Genomic DNA, 20,714 nt, shown 5'->3' with positions numbered 1-20,714 from the left:
ATGTAAGGCTATTTCTGTTTCGAATTCCATAACATATTTGTTCATAAGTGTAAGTTTAATAGTAAAAGCCTTAAGTGCTCACATATTTCTCCAGATTTTGAAATATTATTATTCTATATTTTGGGCGTCTTTTTGGATTGTTGACTCCCAAGTATATCAGTTCCATCTCGAAATCATGGATTCCTGCCCCAACGTTGAGAGATTACGGTACAGTTAGCAAGTAAAATCCGTCCAAACACCGAATTTTGATGTAAGAATTACTTGGGAATAAATGTCAGGCAAAAATACGTCAGTATGAGAGTGGTATAGATCCTGACTTAGTACTAGGTGTCTGTTTCATCGCTAGTTCTTAATATCATCAATTCACTTCGCAATAATTCATTTTTCCGTAAAAATACATTTTCGACTGACTAGTTGACTACACATCTGGCTTACAACTAAGGAACAGAATAAAAGTCATATCCAAATCATAAACGTAAGTGATTTGCGCTAGGTTCATATACACCGGAGACAAATGATATGACATTCATGTCGAAACAGTTTTACTTCAGTTGTACAATTCACTAAATGTTCGTCTAGTAAATAGTTGTGATAAGAGTTTGTCACCACATGTGACGACAGTCCATGTTACTCATCAAGCGTTCCATTTTATGACACGAATATCCCATCTCATTCTAGCTGACCGTTGTCGCGCGTCTTTGTGTAGTCCTGTTCGCCAGTTTTATGAGGGACGGTTTCTCATTTTAGTATTTGTATGGAAACGTCTTAATTATATTCGTTCTTAGCTAAGTGGTTTCGCAGTGAGGGTTGGTTACTGTTGAGTGATTACGCAGTCAAGAAGAATGTTTCTGTTTGAAACGTCGGTCTTAAAATACAAGTGTGCATCTACATTACGAATTCAATTCGATGGTTCCGAATGTGGTTAGGTTAAGACACTAAATATCAATATTTTCTAGCTATTGGTAGCATTGGGTTCATTGGTACTTTGATGCATTTGAATCTAGTATACAGTTTGTTGTCCAAGTTAATTCATCGTTTATTCAGTAGTTCCGACGAAATGTGTATTTTCTTTCAAATTCAATCATATGTAGGCTGCACGATAAGACTGATTACCGGTTCAACAAAAGTTTGGTCACTTGTCAATTTTCAGGAAGCTTGTGTTCCATTTAATAGGGTAGGAATGAAGTTTACGTGTTTCCCCATCTTACTAAATATAGTCCGTTGTTTAACGTCGTATGATTTCGAATAATTGTTGTTGAATTTGAGCCTTAACATCATATATCTTGCAAATAGTTTATGTTTCATCTAGTGCTTATCAATTGTAATCCATCAAAAACCATAAGTTTTAACTCAGTCACAACATGTGGGGAATGTTTTCTTTAGCTTACTTCCATCAAGTAGTTAGTTATTGGATGTTTATTACAACCGGGCATCCTGTTAATTACAAATAGTGGCGTGTCATCTCTTGATCATTCACTCTAGTACTTTCATCAAATAACTTTATGATCTAATAGTCAAGTAAATTACTGCTGATTGCTGGGTTAGTGTTGTCACAACTCGTCACCGTTTGTATGTCAAGTTTCTTGTGATCGATTAGTAGCTTAATTGATTTACCACTACTTTGTATAGTTTGTCGCGTTAATTGAGTGTGTAGACCATCAACGATGATGATCTACGTTGAAATGATTGGAGGCCTACTCGAGTTAGACGAGGACGGTGTAACGAATAAGCTGACTTCGAAGTAACACCTTGCGACCAGCACCTTACGTGGATTGCCCCATCTACGTATCAAGGAACCATGGATGCTCTGAAGACTGTACAATACAAAGGACATTATTACAGGAATATATTAGTTAAAGGAGATACAAGCGAAAGTAGAACCACTGCCGCATGGGCCAGTCCATGGCGTACGATTACTGAGGCGCGTTGATTGTTCTTGCCCTTGACGGGGATCGATGATCCGTTCGATATTTAGTGACCCAACTGCCGGTTCCTTTGGCTAGGGTCCAGTGACATTTCACTGATCCTACAAGTGAATAACCGTAATCATATCTCAGTCATCGCCTCTGTATTATAAAATCATTTGCGGTTTAGAATCATTATAGGCTTAAGTCACAAAATAACAATTGGATGAATATTTGTGTACACTTACATCACTTTGTGCTACCTTCACTTATTATGCTAGCGTCTTAAATGTACTAAGCTGAGCGAAATACATTTTTTTGATAGTGAATTGTGGACAATTGTAAGGCTTACTAGCTATCAGGTTATAGCGGTTGTACAAATTTCTTATGCATCAGAAGTTCATGTTAAGAAAGTAGTGGAGAGCTAAGCGGGAGTAGGACTTCCCTGGCAGAGGCTATATACGCGTGGCCATGTGAGAGCATTTTGAGAGGGAGAGCGGACTCTCCCAACTGTCGGCCGTACCAGGGCATTTGCCCGTATTTATGGACGTAAGCGCAGTTTGTCAGAATCAAATGCTTGTTTTCAGGATGTAGATAATGATTGTCATCATCATTCCTCCAAAGAGCATATATCTAACTCACCGCCACAACCTTGATAAAGAAAACGTTGGTCGTCTACGCATGCCTTGTTTTGAATGAATTTATCCTTCAAATTGAAATACTGCTCCTGTCAATTATGATTTTCGGTCCGTGCAGGCAATCGGGAGTTGAAAGTCACTATCATTAAAACCGTGCATATCCAGTTGACATCAAGTGAACGATTATATGAGACCGTTTGTATTTGAGTTATCAACCAAGTCATAGCTTACGGCATCTGGTTTCTTGGAAGTCCCATAATCGGCTTACCAAGAACGATATCGCCACAATGCGATGTTACACTTACATTCTAATTATTTGAGTTTAGACATTAAAAAAACCCAACAGATCTTCACAACGCGTTGAAGCAAAAACTGAAGTAAAGGTAATCAATGGAAATGAGAACATGTCTGTGACTTGTCAGTCTCAGGGAGCAAATGGTTGTTTACCACGCGTCTTCAGAAGTAGAATGTATTGACTCAACTTATCAGATCAACTAAGCTGGGTAAGTAATGAATATTAAGAAATTTATTTTAAAGTTTTCCACTGTTCCAGCTAGTGATTACTGATAGTCATGAACAAGGGCACATTCGTATGTATGCTGTTTGCAGACAAGAACGACGCAAAGACGTCATCAGACTACTTGAATACTTCGAAGACATAATGTGTGGCACTTATGATACACGCACTCTCGTTATGGATTCGGCAGCGACCGAAGTTTTCGCGGTATAGTGTACTCACAGTCATGCCAATGTAATATTGTGTTCGTTTCATGTCTTAAGAGCTTTTTCAGTGAGGTAAGTGTTAACTGTACAGATTATCTGCTGCAGTTCAGAAATCCCAACATCTCGTAAAAACCAGGCGATCTGACATGTGAGCTTGGCTTTTTATAACGCACTGTATTCAGATTTACTGGGAAATACGAACACCTAGGAACATATTTCCCATGGGCATATGATTATATAAGAGATAACTGGACTGCTCGGAAGTTGCTGTGAGCCCGCTGCTACTAGAGACATGTAGTAAACCTGTGCAACCGTACAAACAGTCGTATGGAAAGTGCTCATAAACATGTGAAAGATTGTCTCAGAAGAGATGATTCTCTTCTACAGACGTTCTGGAAAATCTGGAGCAAAACAGACACTACCCTACATTTGCGTCCATATAAAGGATTTAAAACGTTTTTCAAAGCTTGAAGTTAGAAATATAACTAAATGTATCATTAATTCCAGGTTACAATGTCATTCCAAACTTTAAAATGAGTTCGCAATTTTCACAGCTAAAATAGTAGCTGTAAGTTATGAACATGTTAGGAAAATGAGACACCGATTTTTAGCAGGAATATACGTTCACAGCCACTACTAGGGTATGATGTATGTTGTTGATACTTCACGTGCACGGTGTGTTTGTGAGCGTTCTAATGACTACATACTACCCTGTGGTTATATTTTGTATGCATATTCCAAAGATCTTATTCGTTGAGGTGTGTTTCCTTGTCTCTATAAGTGTTGTACAATCATTTCGATTTAGCAGCCGTTGGATATGGAAATACATAATGAACTTGGTATCCGTGCTCTGGACAACATGTCAATCTATACAGAGAGTGAAGATCTGCAAGAGTAGCTCACTAATAACTAACACTCAATCGATGCACTTAGTGAATCTCTACGCCAGTGAACTTATCAATTCATGCTTTGAAGCAGCGAAAGATAGGTGTGCATAAGTTAGGAGTTCAATCGTTGGTAATGATAGAGTTACACCGTTAGAATCCATTGTTTTCACTGACCATAGCTATGATTCTTGATTACAAGAATTTCAAACATTTCAGTCTTTTAAGCTTTACATAAATCCATTGATATGGCCATTAACTTGTTCTTATAGCGTTATGGCAGTGTCGAAGAAACCTCCATAGTGTTGTCCTGTCCACATATGCTTCCCAGTAGTCAGTGAAGTTGATGTAGAGTGATGAATTCCATCCAATTGATTGTTCCCCAATGATCCGTAAAGTTGTGGTTTCGTCCGTACACGATCGATCCTTGCGGAATCACGCCTGTTGGTCTCGGGGTTGGGTGTCTACGGAGTCCTCCATTCTGTTTGACAACATCCTGTTGTATACTTTTCCTGGTATTGAGGGGAGAGTGATTCCTCTAAAGTTATCGCACTAGCTAAGATCGCCTTTCTTTGGTATCTTGATCAAAAGTCCTTCTTTCTAGTCTGAAGTATCCTTGCAGTTGCTGCTACATCTGCTTTCAGCGCCTCTGCAGGAATGTTGTCTGTACGATACATAAGTATTGCCGTAATTAAAACACTGATGTCTTATAAATGCAAACGTTTAATAATGTTTAAAAAAGGCACAAATTATCCATTAGTAAACAACTTCCAATTCTTACTAACTACTCATGTCAAATGCTCTGATACGAGCAAGAGTGAGGGCCCGCCCTCTCTCTCGAAATGCTCTCACATGGCCACGCGTATATAGCCTCTGCCAGGGAAGTCCTACTCATTGCCTTTTCGCATCACGGTTTTGTTTACAAAATTGAGAGGACAAAAAGCGAATGTCTGGCGCTTTAACTGGGTTGGTGGACACGGTGAGTCCTCTTAGGGGAGTTGGAAAACCCTGATTTCAAACCAGTGGTGTTCATGGGTACCAGTATTCTGAAGGAAATAATGACGTATGAATCAATCGTTGGTCACCGGCTACTATGGGACAGCATCTCCTCACGATGCTCCACTGTCTTGCGGATCAGACTTTTAGGTCGAAGGCTCTTGGCGTGGCCCCATAGGAAAGCCACCTGGTTCGGTCTGGGCACCTGGGCAGTATCATAGCCCTCAAACAAATATATGAAATGACAATTTTTCGTGTGGTGCATATATATCTGGTGCCTCAATATTTATGCGTTCAAATAAATAAACAAATTCATCAGGTTGTTGTCGAACTTTCGTTTACAGTGTTCTACAAGGGGGAAAATCACTCTTATGTATTACAAGTGCAGCATCAGAACAGCCAAATAGCCTACAGTAGACAAACGAATGCTTTATGTCATAGACAATATTCAACTTATAAATCTATAATTCGTATCAATGGTATAAAAATAGTGTTCGCTCAAATAAACAATTACAGTTAAGTCTGTGAACACTTGCGAAGCCAGCTGATAATAAGGTACCCAGGGAATAATTATTTCCGTATACATATTTACCAGCAACTAATATAAAAACGGAAACCCATATGGAACCAGAGATCTAAATTACATTTAGCATACCCTCCCTTTAGATCTTTATCCATGCTTATTTACTTTGTCTATTGCGTCGCGTAGAAAAGCCTGGCTTTCAACGTCCATGGCTTGTGTTATTATGCCCCATAGACAGGTTGCACCTCGGAACCGTGGACAGAGAACAGATGAACATCGTAGAAATGAGCATCGGGACTTGTGAAAGAGCCTAAAGGACATTTGTTGTGTCTGGTCACCCTAAATTTCTAGCAGCTTACACAGTGCCCACTCCCTCACGTCTTTACTCATACCAGGCCAACAAAATCGTTCTGCTATGAGCTTGATGGATGCATAAAAACCTGGAGGAGAAACGTTGGGCAACGATTTGAAGACATTGCGTCGATGGTGTTTCGGAGCCATGGGACGATCCCTAACCGTGGATGCGTCTCACAGTAAGTTCCGTAACTGTGGAGAATGCTTTTCTTGTGGTGTCTTCCAAATTAATGGATATCACATCTACACAAAGTTGGTCGGTTAGTGACTTCATGAGAGATGCTCCTTTTGGTACGAACGGTCTGTGGAAACTTACAAGACCGTTAAATGTGCGCAACTGCCTAGTGATGGTGGATTCTCAGTGATCGAGAATGGCCGCTTATTTTGCTTCTAAGAGGTCGGATGCCTTGAGCATTAATAGTGTGTCCTAAGCAGTCTGAGAAGTTGGTTCCGATTGTAAATTTCTGAATTTTTACAGTAATGCCATGCTTTTGCAGTCGTTCGATCAAAATGTTCAGATGCTGCAGATGGTATTCACTGTCCAGACTTGCTATCAAGCAGTCATCAACATAAGTATGTATGAAGTTGAGACCTCGAAAACCGTCATCTATGAAGCTTTGGAAAGTCTGGGCATCATTTCCTGGGCCGAAAGGCATTCACAAAATTCGTAGAGCCCGAAGGCAGTTATAATGGCGGTTTTCGGAATATCGTCAGTAGCCATAGGGATCTGGTTATAGTCTTTAACAAAGTCGATTTTCAAAAAAACAGTTGTGCATCTCAAGGTAGCTGTCGAATCGTCGCCGATAGTCACCAGTTGGACGCCAGTCATTACTGTCCTTTATGGAACCATATTCAAGAGAGATTCTTATGAGCTGTTTGGCGGCTGAATGATTTCTAACTCGATCATATGGTCGAATTCGTTTTTGGCCAACCTCAGCTTTTCGGAAGCTAGTAGGCGCGCTTTCGAGAATTAAGGTGGTCCTGTAGATGTGATCTGATGTGTAACATTGCTGGTTGCACACGGAAACTCCGGTTTTGGCTAATATATCCTAGAGTACTTATGGACTGTTGGTTGATAGAATGGATCTATTATTATTATTCACAAACACTTTATGGGTACATAAGTGTTGTGTAGAAACCATTTCGGGTTTCTTCGTGTGCCTAATTGTGACAAGAGATAATCTACAACCGGAAAAAGGTTACACAAACAGTGTTTCCGTCTACTAGCCCCCGTTTGCGCGTATTGATGAGTTGTGGTGTTGTAGGAGGTCTATACCAATGATTAGCAAAGAAACATCTGCAACAGCGAAGATCCAGTGATTGGGTTTGCGTAAACCCACGTTAAGGTAAACGTACCTTTTATCATATGTGGCGATTGGCTTTCCGTTTGCTGCCTGTAAATTTAAAACAGATTCGTGAAGCCGGCCGTTATAACTTGTGGGAAGAAAGCCAACTTCTGCGCCAGTGTCGACGAGGTAGCGACTTTTCGTTATCACATCTGTGGCGTATAACAGACGGCTATGTTTGCCGACTACGGTTGCCGTTAACATGTGCCGGCTCAGAAGATTCCCTTATTGCTTTCGCATCATATGATTTTGATTTCGGAAAATTGCAGGGTTTTCTGCAATTTCCGGAAGAATTTCCATACTGGTTGCTATACCAGCACCAGTCGAGTTTATCTGTCTCTCGTGATCTAGAGACAGATCATTTACGTGAAGTGTTTCTTCGAGAGGTTTGTGACCATTTACAGTTATTTCGAAATCGAGGGAAATCTGCCCGCGTATGATATAATTCCGTATGTCATTCTGTGTCGCCTGACGTTTTTTCGGTAACCGAAAAAGCCTCAACGTTAGAAGATTTGATGATCTTTAAAATGCGGTCGAGAGATTCAGCCAGCTCGTCTACGGCGTCGTTTTGAAACGATACCAGCACAGCTTGCACCTGTTGTGGAAGTTTGGATAATAAAAGTTGTCTGAATAAACCATCATCGAAAGTTCTTTGACCAATCACCTCTCTTTTTCTTAGCAACATGTCTGTCGTAGAACCATGTTGCAGGTCGATATTATTAGGGAGTTTATCTAACCTTTTTCGTTCGGTTAGATCTGCGCGTTTCAGAATGGACAGCTTTAGAGTTTCGCAAGGTTCCGAAACATCACTAGTAAACATACTAGGTGTGACATACCTGTTGAGTTTGCGCGGTAGTACCTTTACAACTGCAAGGAATTGTGAGCTTGGATCAGTCATGCCGTGCTCATAAAAGTCGGCTTCTGCGTAGCATCACCAAGCTTCGATATTTCCGGCCAAAAGGTCATTAACTGAAACGATGGTGGTGTAAGAGTCTTGATCTTAAGTAGCTTAGGAGTCTGTTTTGTCACGGTTAATTTAAAGTATAGGGATGAAAGAGGGGAAAATATTCAAAAACATGAAAAGAATCACAATATATAAAAATAATAAGTAGTGATTCATGAAGTCCCAAAAAAGAACAGACAGTTTATTAGTTGGTGTGCTAGATCACGTCGGTCTCACTAATCAAGATACCACAGGTATTGTAGTTTGACATTTTACCAGTCAAACCTCCTACAATTGAATCGCGCCCACCCAGTGAAATCAAAAGCCAGAAGAGAGGAGGTTGAAAGATATTTGATAGCTTGTAACTATATCAGGAAGTGACTGATCTAAACTGGCTAGTGACCGCAGAAGAGATTGAGCACAGCATTCCCATTCGTGATTTGGTGCGGATGCATGACCGAGCGCATTCAGCTAGATGAGTTCAATAAAACTAATGTGGTCAGCATACAATGTCGAACACTTACAGAGCTATTGATTTTGGGGATTTATTTACCGCTATAACAGATTAAGAGGTGAATTGATTTTGATGTATAGAATACTAATACATTCTCTCTTTTTCTTCTCACTAGATTGGGGCATCCCAGAGAACATAGCATGCGAGTAGAAAATCCAGGAACGGATAAAATACTGATAGTATACAGGTTTTCACACCGCGTAATAAATTCTTGGAACCTGTTACACGAAGTTGTGGTGTCCACACTTTCAGTTGACTGATTCAAAAAACGACTGGACGCTTATAGAAGCATACTAGAAAAAGAATAACATAGGCCGTATGCCTTCTGTCTTTACTACGCAAATCCAAATCTTACAACCAACACAAAAATCCCAAACAATAAATGGTGCCATATTATTTCTAACCAAGTTCGAAGTCCAAATGTCTGTTTATATCTGGAGATCTTAATTGATCAGGATGTACTCTTAGAAGACCGACCTTTTTACAACTTCCGTTCTATAAAAATACAAAGGTTGCAAGGTTTGTCTGAAGAGTTAGTAATTGAGAGGTGGAGGTCGACCCTGAAAACAGTGACAATTTCAAACGTGGCGTCATCATGTAGTTATGGCAATTTCCACTGAAGACTCTCAGTACCACTCTTCTGAATTGATAAAAGACCTGAGAACGTACAGACCAAAATACCCTTTACCCGAAGATCTGAGGAATATTCGTACTGAAGAGACATTTTGTGCATATTGTGGCGTCAGTTATCTTATACTCAACGAGATAAAGTTTCTTGAAGACAAATCCGAAAATTTGAGAAAAGAATTGGAAATTGTCAAGCAAAAACAAGGGTTTAACTCATTGATTCCAATTGGCGATGCTGACCTGCCGTCAAGTGGTGAAAAACAAGTTTCTGAAGAGTGAGTTAAATAGATACCAAATTTGGTTTCTATGACCTAGTATGTGAAATGTAAGTCTATTTTACATTTTCACTTTGTCTTTCTGAAAGTGGTCAAATTGTGGTCATCCCAACCTTTGGTGTTTGGGTGATGAGTATTTACTGTTAGTATTTGTAAATACAGATACTTTTGGCAAGACTGGAATTTCTGGACGAACCGATGAGGAATAATTTAACGAGTTTTGAATTTTGTCGCAAGATTCATTTATCTGTGTGGTTAAACAGCATTTGCATAGCATATCTGTTTACAGTTCATGGTGAAAATCTAATTCTTATTGCTAGCCCTCATGTTTAACTGTAAATCTTAATACTTATTCGTTACCACAACGTACAACCCTCTTTTCACTCTAGTAAGCAAGTGAATATTTTTGAGTTCATTTTAGCCTCTCTCAAACGTTGTTCATAAATTATAGTCCCATTAATATTTTGAAAAAACTACATAGGCCATTGTACACTGTGAATTCTTTTTCTTCATCTTTCTAAAAGTTGCACAAAATTATTTAGCTAGATTCACCCAAAATTCGCATCATTTTTGTCGCATCATGCTCAAAGTTGATTGTTTGGAGGATTTCTCTACAGATTACGCATTTAGCAACATATTTATCTACATTTTACTTTATAAATTTTTGTATAGTTCTGTTCATTTTGAGTCTATCAAGGTAGAAAGCTTTACTCCGAAACCTAATCAGATCTCGATTCCTTCTCATATTTAGTGGACATGTTTGTACACGATTGGCTTTATTATTATATGTCAAGAAACTAAAACTGAATCAATTTATTAAAAATGGACGTTACTGATATTAATCACTTGTAAGCGTTGTATATAAAAGAATCATTTCGATCCCATGGTAAACAACTTTTGAAAAGTCTATGGCGATCTGATGAAATTTTTTGCTTGATCTAACGGAAATTCCGAAGTCCATAAATAAGCAATATAACTGATTTTATCGAAATATCAGCTGTAAATTGGGAAAAATTTGTCGATAAGGGTTTTTCAAACTCTTATATACCTGATACTACTTTCTCCGTTTTTCGGTGGTAAGTTTCTCATAAGACTAAAACTATGAAATGACTGACCATCAATAGCGAAGAGACCTGAAATGTAACTAGAACAAAAAAATGTGCAACTATAAAAAAAGATTTGTGAATTCAGGAAAGTTCCTCACTGGATTCAAAAGTATGTTTTAATAGGTAGTTAGACACTAAAATAAATCCTTGTTAAGTGCGGTGTAATCTTTGGAAACACTAAGCAGCAGAAATCAAATAATGGTTAAATAATGCTTGATCTGGTCAAACGATTTGGGTTTATGAATTTGGAATGGTTGAACAAGGGTTATTGTTGTTATATAGATAGATGAGTCGACAAGGACGGATAAAGAGAATACAAATTGAATATTCTTGTTTCCTAAAGTTCAAATGTAAGTGCAAACTCAATTGATTTTGAGAAATTCAAGGACTAATTAACTCAATGAATAATGAATATATATGTTACCAAACATTACTCATTCAATAAGAATGTTAAGTCATTTTCGTAAACAACCAAATAAAGCTGTGAAGTGTAGTTGACTAAAATGGTCTTTGCGCATGCTTCCTGCTATTTGTAATCATTTTTGTTAAAATATCATGTTTTTTTGACGTAAAATTGAAGTGATGGGAGCTAAGGGATAATAAATATATGATTTGAAACCAATTCATATGTTTATTTAGCATTGGTATAACTAATGAGAGGCGGAGTCATTCATTCCGTGACTAAAGATTAAATATATTCACCCAATATTGAGTTTTGTAAGTCAAATGTACTTGAAAATTGATGTTTTTATTTGCTTGTCGTCTTTTTTGTCCTTTGTCTAAAGTAATTTTTTATCGATCCTATTTTATTTATTAATGTTAAATTGATGATTTTTATTAAATATGATAACTTGAACCAATACTTTACTTAATAAGAAATTAATGTACTATGGTCTCAACAGAATCATATCAACACAGACTACCTGATGACATATCAACAACATAGATGAATAACGGCTATGTTATAAAATTCCAAAATTCATCAATTTATAACTGTTCATCATGGTGCAATTCAAATGAATGGAATTTCTTCCATTAGACAAGTAATATTACAACATAAAATATACGTCCAATCAATATTTGAAGTCAAGTACTTGGATGTTTAACTGAATTCTGATAATAAACATATATTTGTGATAATCCAAGGAGAAGAAAGTTGTATTTTTCATATTTCGTGATTTAATATAGGCCACTTCTGAAAAAGTCATGAAACGTTCAAAATACAATTTTCTACTCATTAGAATATCGTAAAATATATTTAATATTAACTTTTTATCCAATGTTCCACTTATTTAAAACTAAATTTTGATATTCTTATGATTTTATCGATCCGGTTTCACTGGTTGTACTGTTCTTGGTAATGCTTTACTACATAATTAATTTGATAATGCATGTTCTTGTTATTATTATCGCTATTATTAATATTGCAGTATCGAACGTCTATTAAATGAAAAAGCCGAAATTACCCAAAAATTGGATGACATGAATACAAAATTAATTTGTTATGAAGCTACTGAGAAACAATTCATCAAAGAACTTGCCAGAAGTCAGTAAGTCAATTTTGATTTGTAGTAATGTCAAATAATTCAACTGTTTGTTATTTGAAAAGTGATGTCCTATATTGTGTAAAGACATAAGTTTAGACAAACGACAAAATATCTTTGTTTGGAGGTGTTTTTTACTGGTCGAATACTGAATGCGACCGACTAAACATATTTTCAGGGATAATAAATTCAGTCACTCGAAATGTTTCCAAAATAAAACTTGCAATAGAAGGTAATTACAATTATATTGTATTTCATATGAATAGCAGGATAAATGCTTTACATTCACATGATAATTATTACACATGAATTTGTCATGATTCGGTTTTAAATTGCTACGAGTTAATTGCTCATTAACAAAGTCTCTAGAACGTGGTATTTGACTACAAAACTGAATTAATATTTATAAAATACCGCGACCATTATCTCATGTATTTGTTTTGCACTTTCACACTTTTGAATTTGTTGAGGCGGTCCTGAAAATTTCTCACTCAGGAAACATTAAGAAACATTTTATCCAATCAGTGTTTGATTAGAAGTTTTGCTAGAAATATCGCGTAAATGAAAAGGCACATGTAGAGGTTCTGATTAGCTGATTTCTACACTACTACTATGTTTAGTAGTATTCTAGAATTTTCAGGAAACCCCAATGACTTCTAAAATACTATAAAAACCCTATATTTTCTGTACATAAAAGAACCTTTGAAATAAAGTGCTTCACGCATATTTTATGCCTTTTCTCTCGTGTTCAAGTCGCTGTGTAGTTCTAGCTTGGGAGTTAAGAGAATAGTCTAGGATCCGAATTTAGCGTTCAATCAACAATGCTTATCAGACTTAGTTGACTACCTCATAAATTCCATCTCAAAGTTAGTTGTCCAACTTTAATTAATGTCGTTCCAAATTGGTCAATAAGCCACCAACTCTTTCATATTTTTTATTACTTCAATTCCCTAAATAATGTTGTATCCTAAATCTTTTATGTCTGAACTTGTTATAACTTTTATCTCTTCATTACAGTTGGTATCATTTCGTTTTTATCGATTGATTTTTCTTCATTTTGTGAGTGTTTTATTATCTTAACACAGTTATAAAAGGTTTTATGTTGTCAAAAGGAACGAATATGACATATGAACCAATCATTCAAAAGTGTAGAATTAACAATCGTTAAATAGTGCAACTTCTCCTTCAAGTGTTAATATTTGCTATGGTTAATAAATTGATGGAGGTCATTTTTAGGTGAATTTTGTTCAACCGAATATACTACTAAATTATCTATTCACTTTTTTTCAAAACTATTGCTTATTTATTTACTTATAGAAAAACGTATGCTCGACACAAAACGACTCCAAGACATGAGCCACATAATCAGGTGTTAGGACTAAATTAAATTGTTAATGTACTTACTTACTTACTTACGCCTGTTACTTCCGATGGAGCATAGACCGCCGACCAGCATTCTCCAACCCACTCTGTTCTGGGCATTCTTTTCTAGTTCTATCAAGTTCTTGTTCATTCTTCTCATGTCTGTCTCTATTTCTCGGCGTGATGTGTAATGTTCCGCCTGTAGCTCCTCCGGGGGCTACTGCCGGTCCCAAGCCCGGGTAAAGGAGGAGGGTTGGGTATGGGGTTAGCGACCTTATCCCGTAGAAAACCAACTCGCTAAAAAAACGCTAACCAGAAAAATTGTTGATGTAATAGTGTTCAACTCTTTGAGAATGAAATTTATCATAGCAATCTCGATTAAACAAATTATTATTCAGTGTTATCATTTTTGAAACAACAAAACTTTAAACATTACACTTCAACTAATAGCCTAGAACTGTAAATTGACTATTTATCCGGAGTATTGAGCAGTGTTAACTGTATTTCATATCCTAGATTGGTGGTGTTTTTATAGTTTACATATGGATATAACTACCAATAGTTAGATTATTTCATTCGGAAAGTAAAATACTGCAATTGTTACTTGTTTGACCTTATATAGTCCTGCCATATTGAGTTTTATCGACAGAGCCATAGAAAATAATTTAAGTATATGTTATAAAGTCGTTCATTATAAGTCAATTTGAGAGAGTTATATAAATGGGAAAATAGAAATAAAGTGAACTGGAAATATTTGCTCGATTTCCGACAATTCTTCCACATATACCTTTTCATCCCACCTTTCCATATCATATTCTCAATATTGAGTCTTTCTCATAACCACTGTTGTTACATTATTTTGCTTCCCTTGTTATTCATCTTTCCTAAACTTATATCATCGTGTTATCTGTGTTATAACAACTTAGACAGATGCATGTGTCAGGATGTACTCTGACTATAACTTGACATTGAAGTTCAAACTGTTTGATTTGATAATCTGTTTTTGGATGATCTACTATCAGACATAGTTTGTATATAGAAAGTATTTTTTTTAAATATAGAGCTGAGGTTTCGTTTGCTCAAGAAAAACTGATTGAGCTGTTTGATTATTCAAAGAGAATACGAAATAAATTAAAAGAGAAACTATTCACTGACAGTCTACTTCGTCCAATATTTGATAGAATAAACAGTTTAAGAGATCATATTTCTACACTGAATCAATCATGTAAGTCATCAATCTTTTGTGTTGATTATTTCTTACAAAGTGAAAAGATTCATGATTTTATAGCTGTGACTTTGAACGATAAACTAAGGAATTTAACTCATATTCCAGGAATTTCCTTTAAACATCATAGTCAAACACAGTCCCCAGGAGTTAAAAAGCTTAAATGCAAACAACAACCCAAAAATTTCATTGGTAGTATGTTAGATTGTGACACTGTACGACGTGAGTTAGAGTGCTACAGAGAGCATCAGTTCGGCCAAGATTGCAGCCATGAGTTGTTAGTAAGTGGTAATAAGTACAAAAAATATATCTAAGGCTTCCTTCATACTTATGACTAATACCCAAAAATTAGTGAATGTGATGGTAAATTACTTAAATTATTATTCAATTCAATACCTCAATAGGTAGAGTTGAATCCTCACTTTGCACTAGACAACCTCAATATTGGTACATGTGAATACATTTTAGTAAACAAAAGTACTTATTTATCTAAACAGTGTTCAACAAAACTATCAATCTAATGAGTGATTTTTTTAAATAATGAACAAATATCCATTCGTGGAAAAGAATCTAAATAACCAATGCTCCTTCATCATTTCCTGTTGTGATATACATCAATATGTATGAGGTTAAATTTAAGCATAGTCGTGCCATTACGAAGTTTCTTTCAAACTTTAATTTCTTATTGAAATATCGAAAGTCGCGCTATGTGGTACAAGTGAACTTAACAAACACGAGTATCTTAAAGTAATAAATTTGTGGACAAAAATTGGAACAAACAACTTTAGTTCATTCTGATAGTTAAAATCATGAATCAGTTGAAGCTAGACCACCATGGAAAACCTAGAAGTACTGGACGGCCGTTTCGTCCTGTTGTGGGACAGTTCAGTACTTCCAGGTTTACCATGGTGGTCTAACTTCAATTGATTCATGATTTCAACTATTAAAATTACTATAATATCCACAAAAACACCTTCTGATATGAATTCATTCCATTTGAATGTTTATTGTACTAATAATACATATCTATTTTAGATAATATTTCGTTTACACAATTGAATAATCAATATAACCAGATAACTAATAAACTTGATTTAGTTACCTTGGAAAAAGATTCAGCAATTAATAAATTCAATGAATTAGAGTTAAAGTATAAAGAAGAACGTAATAATTGGTCAGAAAAACAAGGGGAACAATTGGGTGATATATTAGGTAATATATTTCTTTAAAAAGTAATTATTAACTCATAATTAGTCAACTCACTGAAGACAATAGGTGAACGGTTGCTCAAAATCGTGGATTGGTTGAAGTTAGACATTAACACCATTGGATGACGGCTCAGTGGTCTATCGGTTAAGTGCTCCAGCGCGAGACTGTTAGGTCCTGGGTTCGAATCTCGCGAGTGGATGCGCCTTGCTGAGGAGTCCAATAATAGAACGAAACGGCCGTCCAGTGCTTCCAGGTTTTCCATGGTGGTCTAGCTTCAATTGACTCATGATTTCAAATATGAAAATCATAATTAGTTGTGTGTGAGAACTTTATTTAATAAAAGAGCTTATTAATTGAAGAAATGTTATTTTCATCAGAACTGGTTTGTGGTTGGGTAGTGGTTATAGACAGAAATGTTTACTTACACTGATATATATGACTTGACTTGACTTTCGCCTGTTACTCCCAATGGAGCATAGGCGGCCGACCGGCATTCTCCAACCCACTCTATCCTGGGCCTTTCTTTCTAGTTCTACCCAATTTTTGTTCATTCTTCTCATGTCTGTCCCCATTTCTGGGCGTAATGTGTTCTTTGATCTTTCTCTTTTCCTTTGGCCTTCAGGACTTCATGTGAGGGCTGGTCTTGTGACGCAGTTGGGTGATTTCCTCAATGTTTGACACTGATATATATATATATATTGTAAAGTTTATTTGATTTCGATTTCACTAACTGACTTTGTACTTCTATCAATCAACTTGTTTCTCACTAATCTGAGCCTCGATGACTTGGTTAAATAATTGAATGACTATGTTTATCAAGTGAGCAAGTGTCATGATAGAGTATCTAATGCTAATAGCAGAATTAAAGATTGATGTTATTTAGTTCAAATCTAATTATAACTATTTATTAAAATTATATTCTAAATTGGTATAATAGCTAAAATTATTACATTGAGTTTATAAATGAACTCATTGGTACCATTTTTTTTATATAGTTGAGATCATGAATCAATTGAAGCTAGACCACCATGGAAAAACTGAAAGCACTGGAAGACCGTTTCATCCTATTGTGGGACTCCTCAACAGTGTGCATCCACGACCCCGCCACGCTGAATTCGAACCCGGGATCTACCAGTCTTGCGCCGGAGCACTTAACCGACAGACCACTGAGCCAGCATCCAACGGTGTTAATGTCTAACCTCAACCAATCCACAAAATTGCGCGACCAACTTCCATTGTACTGAGGTAGATACCTGTCTCTACCTGACATGGATTAGCTCCACTGGTCACGACTTCTCACTAGTACCAGTTGGTCATCTGATTTGGTATTCTAATCTTTGTTACTTCGTAAATTTTCAATCTGTAGTCTTATCTGACATGAACAGAAGTTCGAAAGCCTTTCATTACTTTAATACGTGTGAAAAATGTACTAAGTAATTTTCAAAATAAAACATGTCAAACAATCTATTATCCTATATCTGTCCTCCACGTTTAATATTACTATCTAAATCAAGCTGATTATGCCTGTAAACTGGGAGAAATTCTATAATTATTATTTCCAGAATATATTATTATTATTATCCTTTCTTGCGGTGGATCGATAAATGATATTTATTGAGTGGATGTTTAGGAATTTTACTGTTTCAGTTCTATATTTAATGAATAAATATCATCTTAAGATTGGGATGTAAATTGTATTATCAGAATATTGCAGCGAACATATTATTGAATGCTAAATTGATGTCCTATGTTAGACATTTCTAAGCGTTTCACAGTTCGTTTTTCCAATGTGATTGAAAAATATTTCTTTATTTAATGGTTGGATTCATGAGTCAACTAAAGCAAGACCACCACCGAAAACCTAGAAGCACTGGAAAGCCGTTTCCTCCTAGTATGGAACTTCTCAGTAGCTTTAATTGACTCATGACTATTAAATTACTACAATCTCCAGAAAAACCACTTTCTTATAATAATCGCCATGTTTTCACTAGTGATTGGCTTCAAGAGGTATACCCTGGAGTTCTAGTGAGAAGCAGTGACTAGTGGAGTTCAACCGGGTCTGTTGTGAGACAGGAACTCACTGAAGACAATAATGAGCGGTGGCGCAATTTCGTGGATTGGTTGAATTTAGACACTAACACCGTTGGATTCCGGATTAGTGGTCTAGAAGTTAAGCACTCGCGCGAGACCGAAAGTCATGTGTTCGAGTCACGCCGGCGGAGTCGTGGATGCGCGCTGCTGAAGAGCCCCTTATTGGGACGAAACAGCCGTCCAATGCATTCAGGTTTTCCATGATGGTCTATCTTTGATTGACTCATGAACTCAACTATTAAATTATTACAGTCCCCACAAAAGCAGCTTTCTGAAAGTATTTTTATTCCAACGTTTTTGAAAAGGTCATTCATATAGGTTACAACTATTCGTCCTATTTGGGACTCGTCAGCTGGACGAAACGCACGTCCTGGATTCCGCTGCTAGCCACTATCCATCTTTGCTTATAATTTCTTTGTATAGTTTGAAATTGTCATTTTTATTCCAGTAATCGGTATTCTTCTTTTTGTTTCAAATATTTCAGTATTAAAAACAAAATTAAATGAAGAAACTAAACGATTGGATACTTTACATGATGAGAAAAGACAATTAATATTAAATTTTGAGTGAGCATTTCAAAATGATCTATAATTGTTACCTTTTTATATTAATTTGTTATATTCACCAGTTGAATACTGATTATACCTTGGTGAACTAAGTAATTCAGAAAGGGTTTTGGGGAGAATTTAGTATTTTCATAGTTGAAAGCGTGAGTCAATTGAAGCTAGACCACCATGGAAAACCTGGAAGCACTGGACGGTCGTCTCGTCCTATTATGGGACTCCTCAGCAGTGCGCATCCACGATCCCGCACTCGCGAGATTCGAACCCAGAACCTACCAGTCTCGCGCTGGAGCACTTAACCGATAGACCACTGAGCCGTCATCCAATGGTGTTAATATCTAACTTCAACCAATACAAGATACCCTGAGGGAACAAATGGCGTATGAACCAATTGTTGGTCATTGGCTACCATGGGACTGCATCTCCTTACGATGTTCTACTGCCTTGTGGGTCAGACCTTTAGGTCAAAGTCTCCGGGTGTGGTCCCCTAAGCAAACTAAGTAATTATCGATTAAATTATTGACTGAATATTCTTGTTTTCACAATAATGATAGGAGTTATTTATTAAATTTACTACTGGTCTGTATTAGTACACAAAATCTCTTTTGAACTTAAATCACTAGCTGATTATATGAAAACTACATTAATCCTTTGATATCTTATAGACTACTTATTCTATTCAGTAGTATATATCATATTTCATAAATATTTTCTTAAACAGACAAAGAATAAAAAGTCTAGAAGGAGAAAACCAATCATTTGTTCATGAAAACAAAAATTTGAAAGAAAAAATTTCAAGGTAAGGATTTTGGTTGCCGGTGATATTTCTATTCTGAGATAGAACTAGATTCAAACCCAGGACAAGAAATTCGTTTTTTTTAAAAACAATATTTTGTATTGATGACTAAATCTTAAATAACACTAACCATTAATAGTAAACCTTGAAGTGCCGTGTGCGTTGATTAGTTGGTATTAGGAAAGAGGATAATATCCAGTCAGTTAATTCTACATTTGACCCTTTGGTCCCGCGTTTAAAAAGTATTTATTAATATTTTAGGGTTGTCTGGACAAGGAAACTATGATGAACCTGTACAACACCTGTGGCTGCCTCAAAAATTACCTTGAAAGTTTTATACTTTTAAGCAACAAGATTATCCATATCTAAGATTTTATAATTCCTAAACAATTTTAGGTCTAAATAAATGTTTCCTCTACAATGCTCTTCATAATATGAGTGCTAGAACTAAGTGACTTTTGCATATCCTGGCTTCTGTTTATGGTTGAAAATTAAAAGACCGATAAGGAATAGAAAGCGACTAGCAAATCAATGTCTAAGCATACAATTACAATGCGTCATAATTTCGTAACACGACGCAGTTCGGCAGTTAGTGACTTCATATACATGTACAAAACACTGATTTGATAACCTATGTATTTTACTATTCCACTTATACCTCAACGACTGTGAAATAATGAAATAAATAAAAGTCACGCTGTTTTCCACCTGATGACCAATTTTTTTATGATACTGTACTCCTAATATGAGAACTTTTTCACTTGGTGATCTCATCATATATGAACAACATTTCACAGATATGTACAATCAAAGACTGATTCATTTTTTCATTCGTAAAGTAATACTCATCTTTATATTAGTAGTCAGCTGATTTACAGCAGATTCAAGTTTACAAAAGTTAAACAGGATCAAATTCATTTGAAACCAAGTTTTCCAACCACCGAATTATAAAGTATGAAGTGTTACATACGATCAAATAAAATACTTTATATTGAATAATTATCTAGATGAAAGCGTGATTTAATTGAAGCTATAACACCATGGAAAACCTGGAAGCACTGGACGGCCGTTTCGTCCTGTTGTGGGACTCC

The 20,714-nt window shown here is 36.2% G+C and overlaps 1 protein-coding gene across 1 annotated transcript in view; it reads left to right on the top strand.

Annotated features, from left to right (window-relative positions):
• Positions 1-9,428: 9,428 nt before the first annotated feature.
• The window catches only part of Smp_149530 (elongation factor 2 kinase, putative), a gene marked incomplete at both ends in the record, with an annotated part of 28,687 nt that continues 17,401 nt past the window's right edge, over positions 9,429-20,714 (top strand). The window contains 5 exons of the mRNA XM_018790536.1: positions 9,429-9,727; positions 12,264-12,383; positions 14,801-14,964; positions 16,000-16,176; positions 18,749-18,830. Coding sequence (XP_018646168.1) covers positions 9,429-9,727; positions 12,264-12,383; positions 14,801-14,964; positions 16,000-16,176; positions 18,749-18,830 — 842 coding nt within the window. The remainder of the gene's footprint in view (positions 9,728-12,263; positions 12,384-14,800; positions 14,965-15,999; positions 16,177-18,748; positions 18,831-20,714) is intronic.

Source organism: Schistosoma mansoni (genome assembly GCF_000237925.1).
Source record: "Schistosoma mansoni, WGS project CABG00000000 data, supercontig 0062, strain Puerto Rico, whole genome shotgun sequence".
Lineage (NCBI taxonomy): Eukaryota > Metazoa > Platyhelminthes > Trematoda > Strigeidida > Schistosomatidae > Schistosoma > Schistosoma mansoni.
The sequence above is the reverse complement of the archived record's forward strand: the minus strand, read 5'-3'. Positions and strand labels throughout refer to the sequence as shown.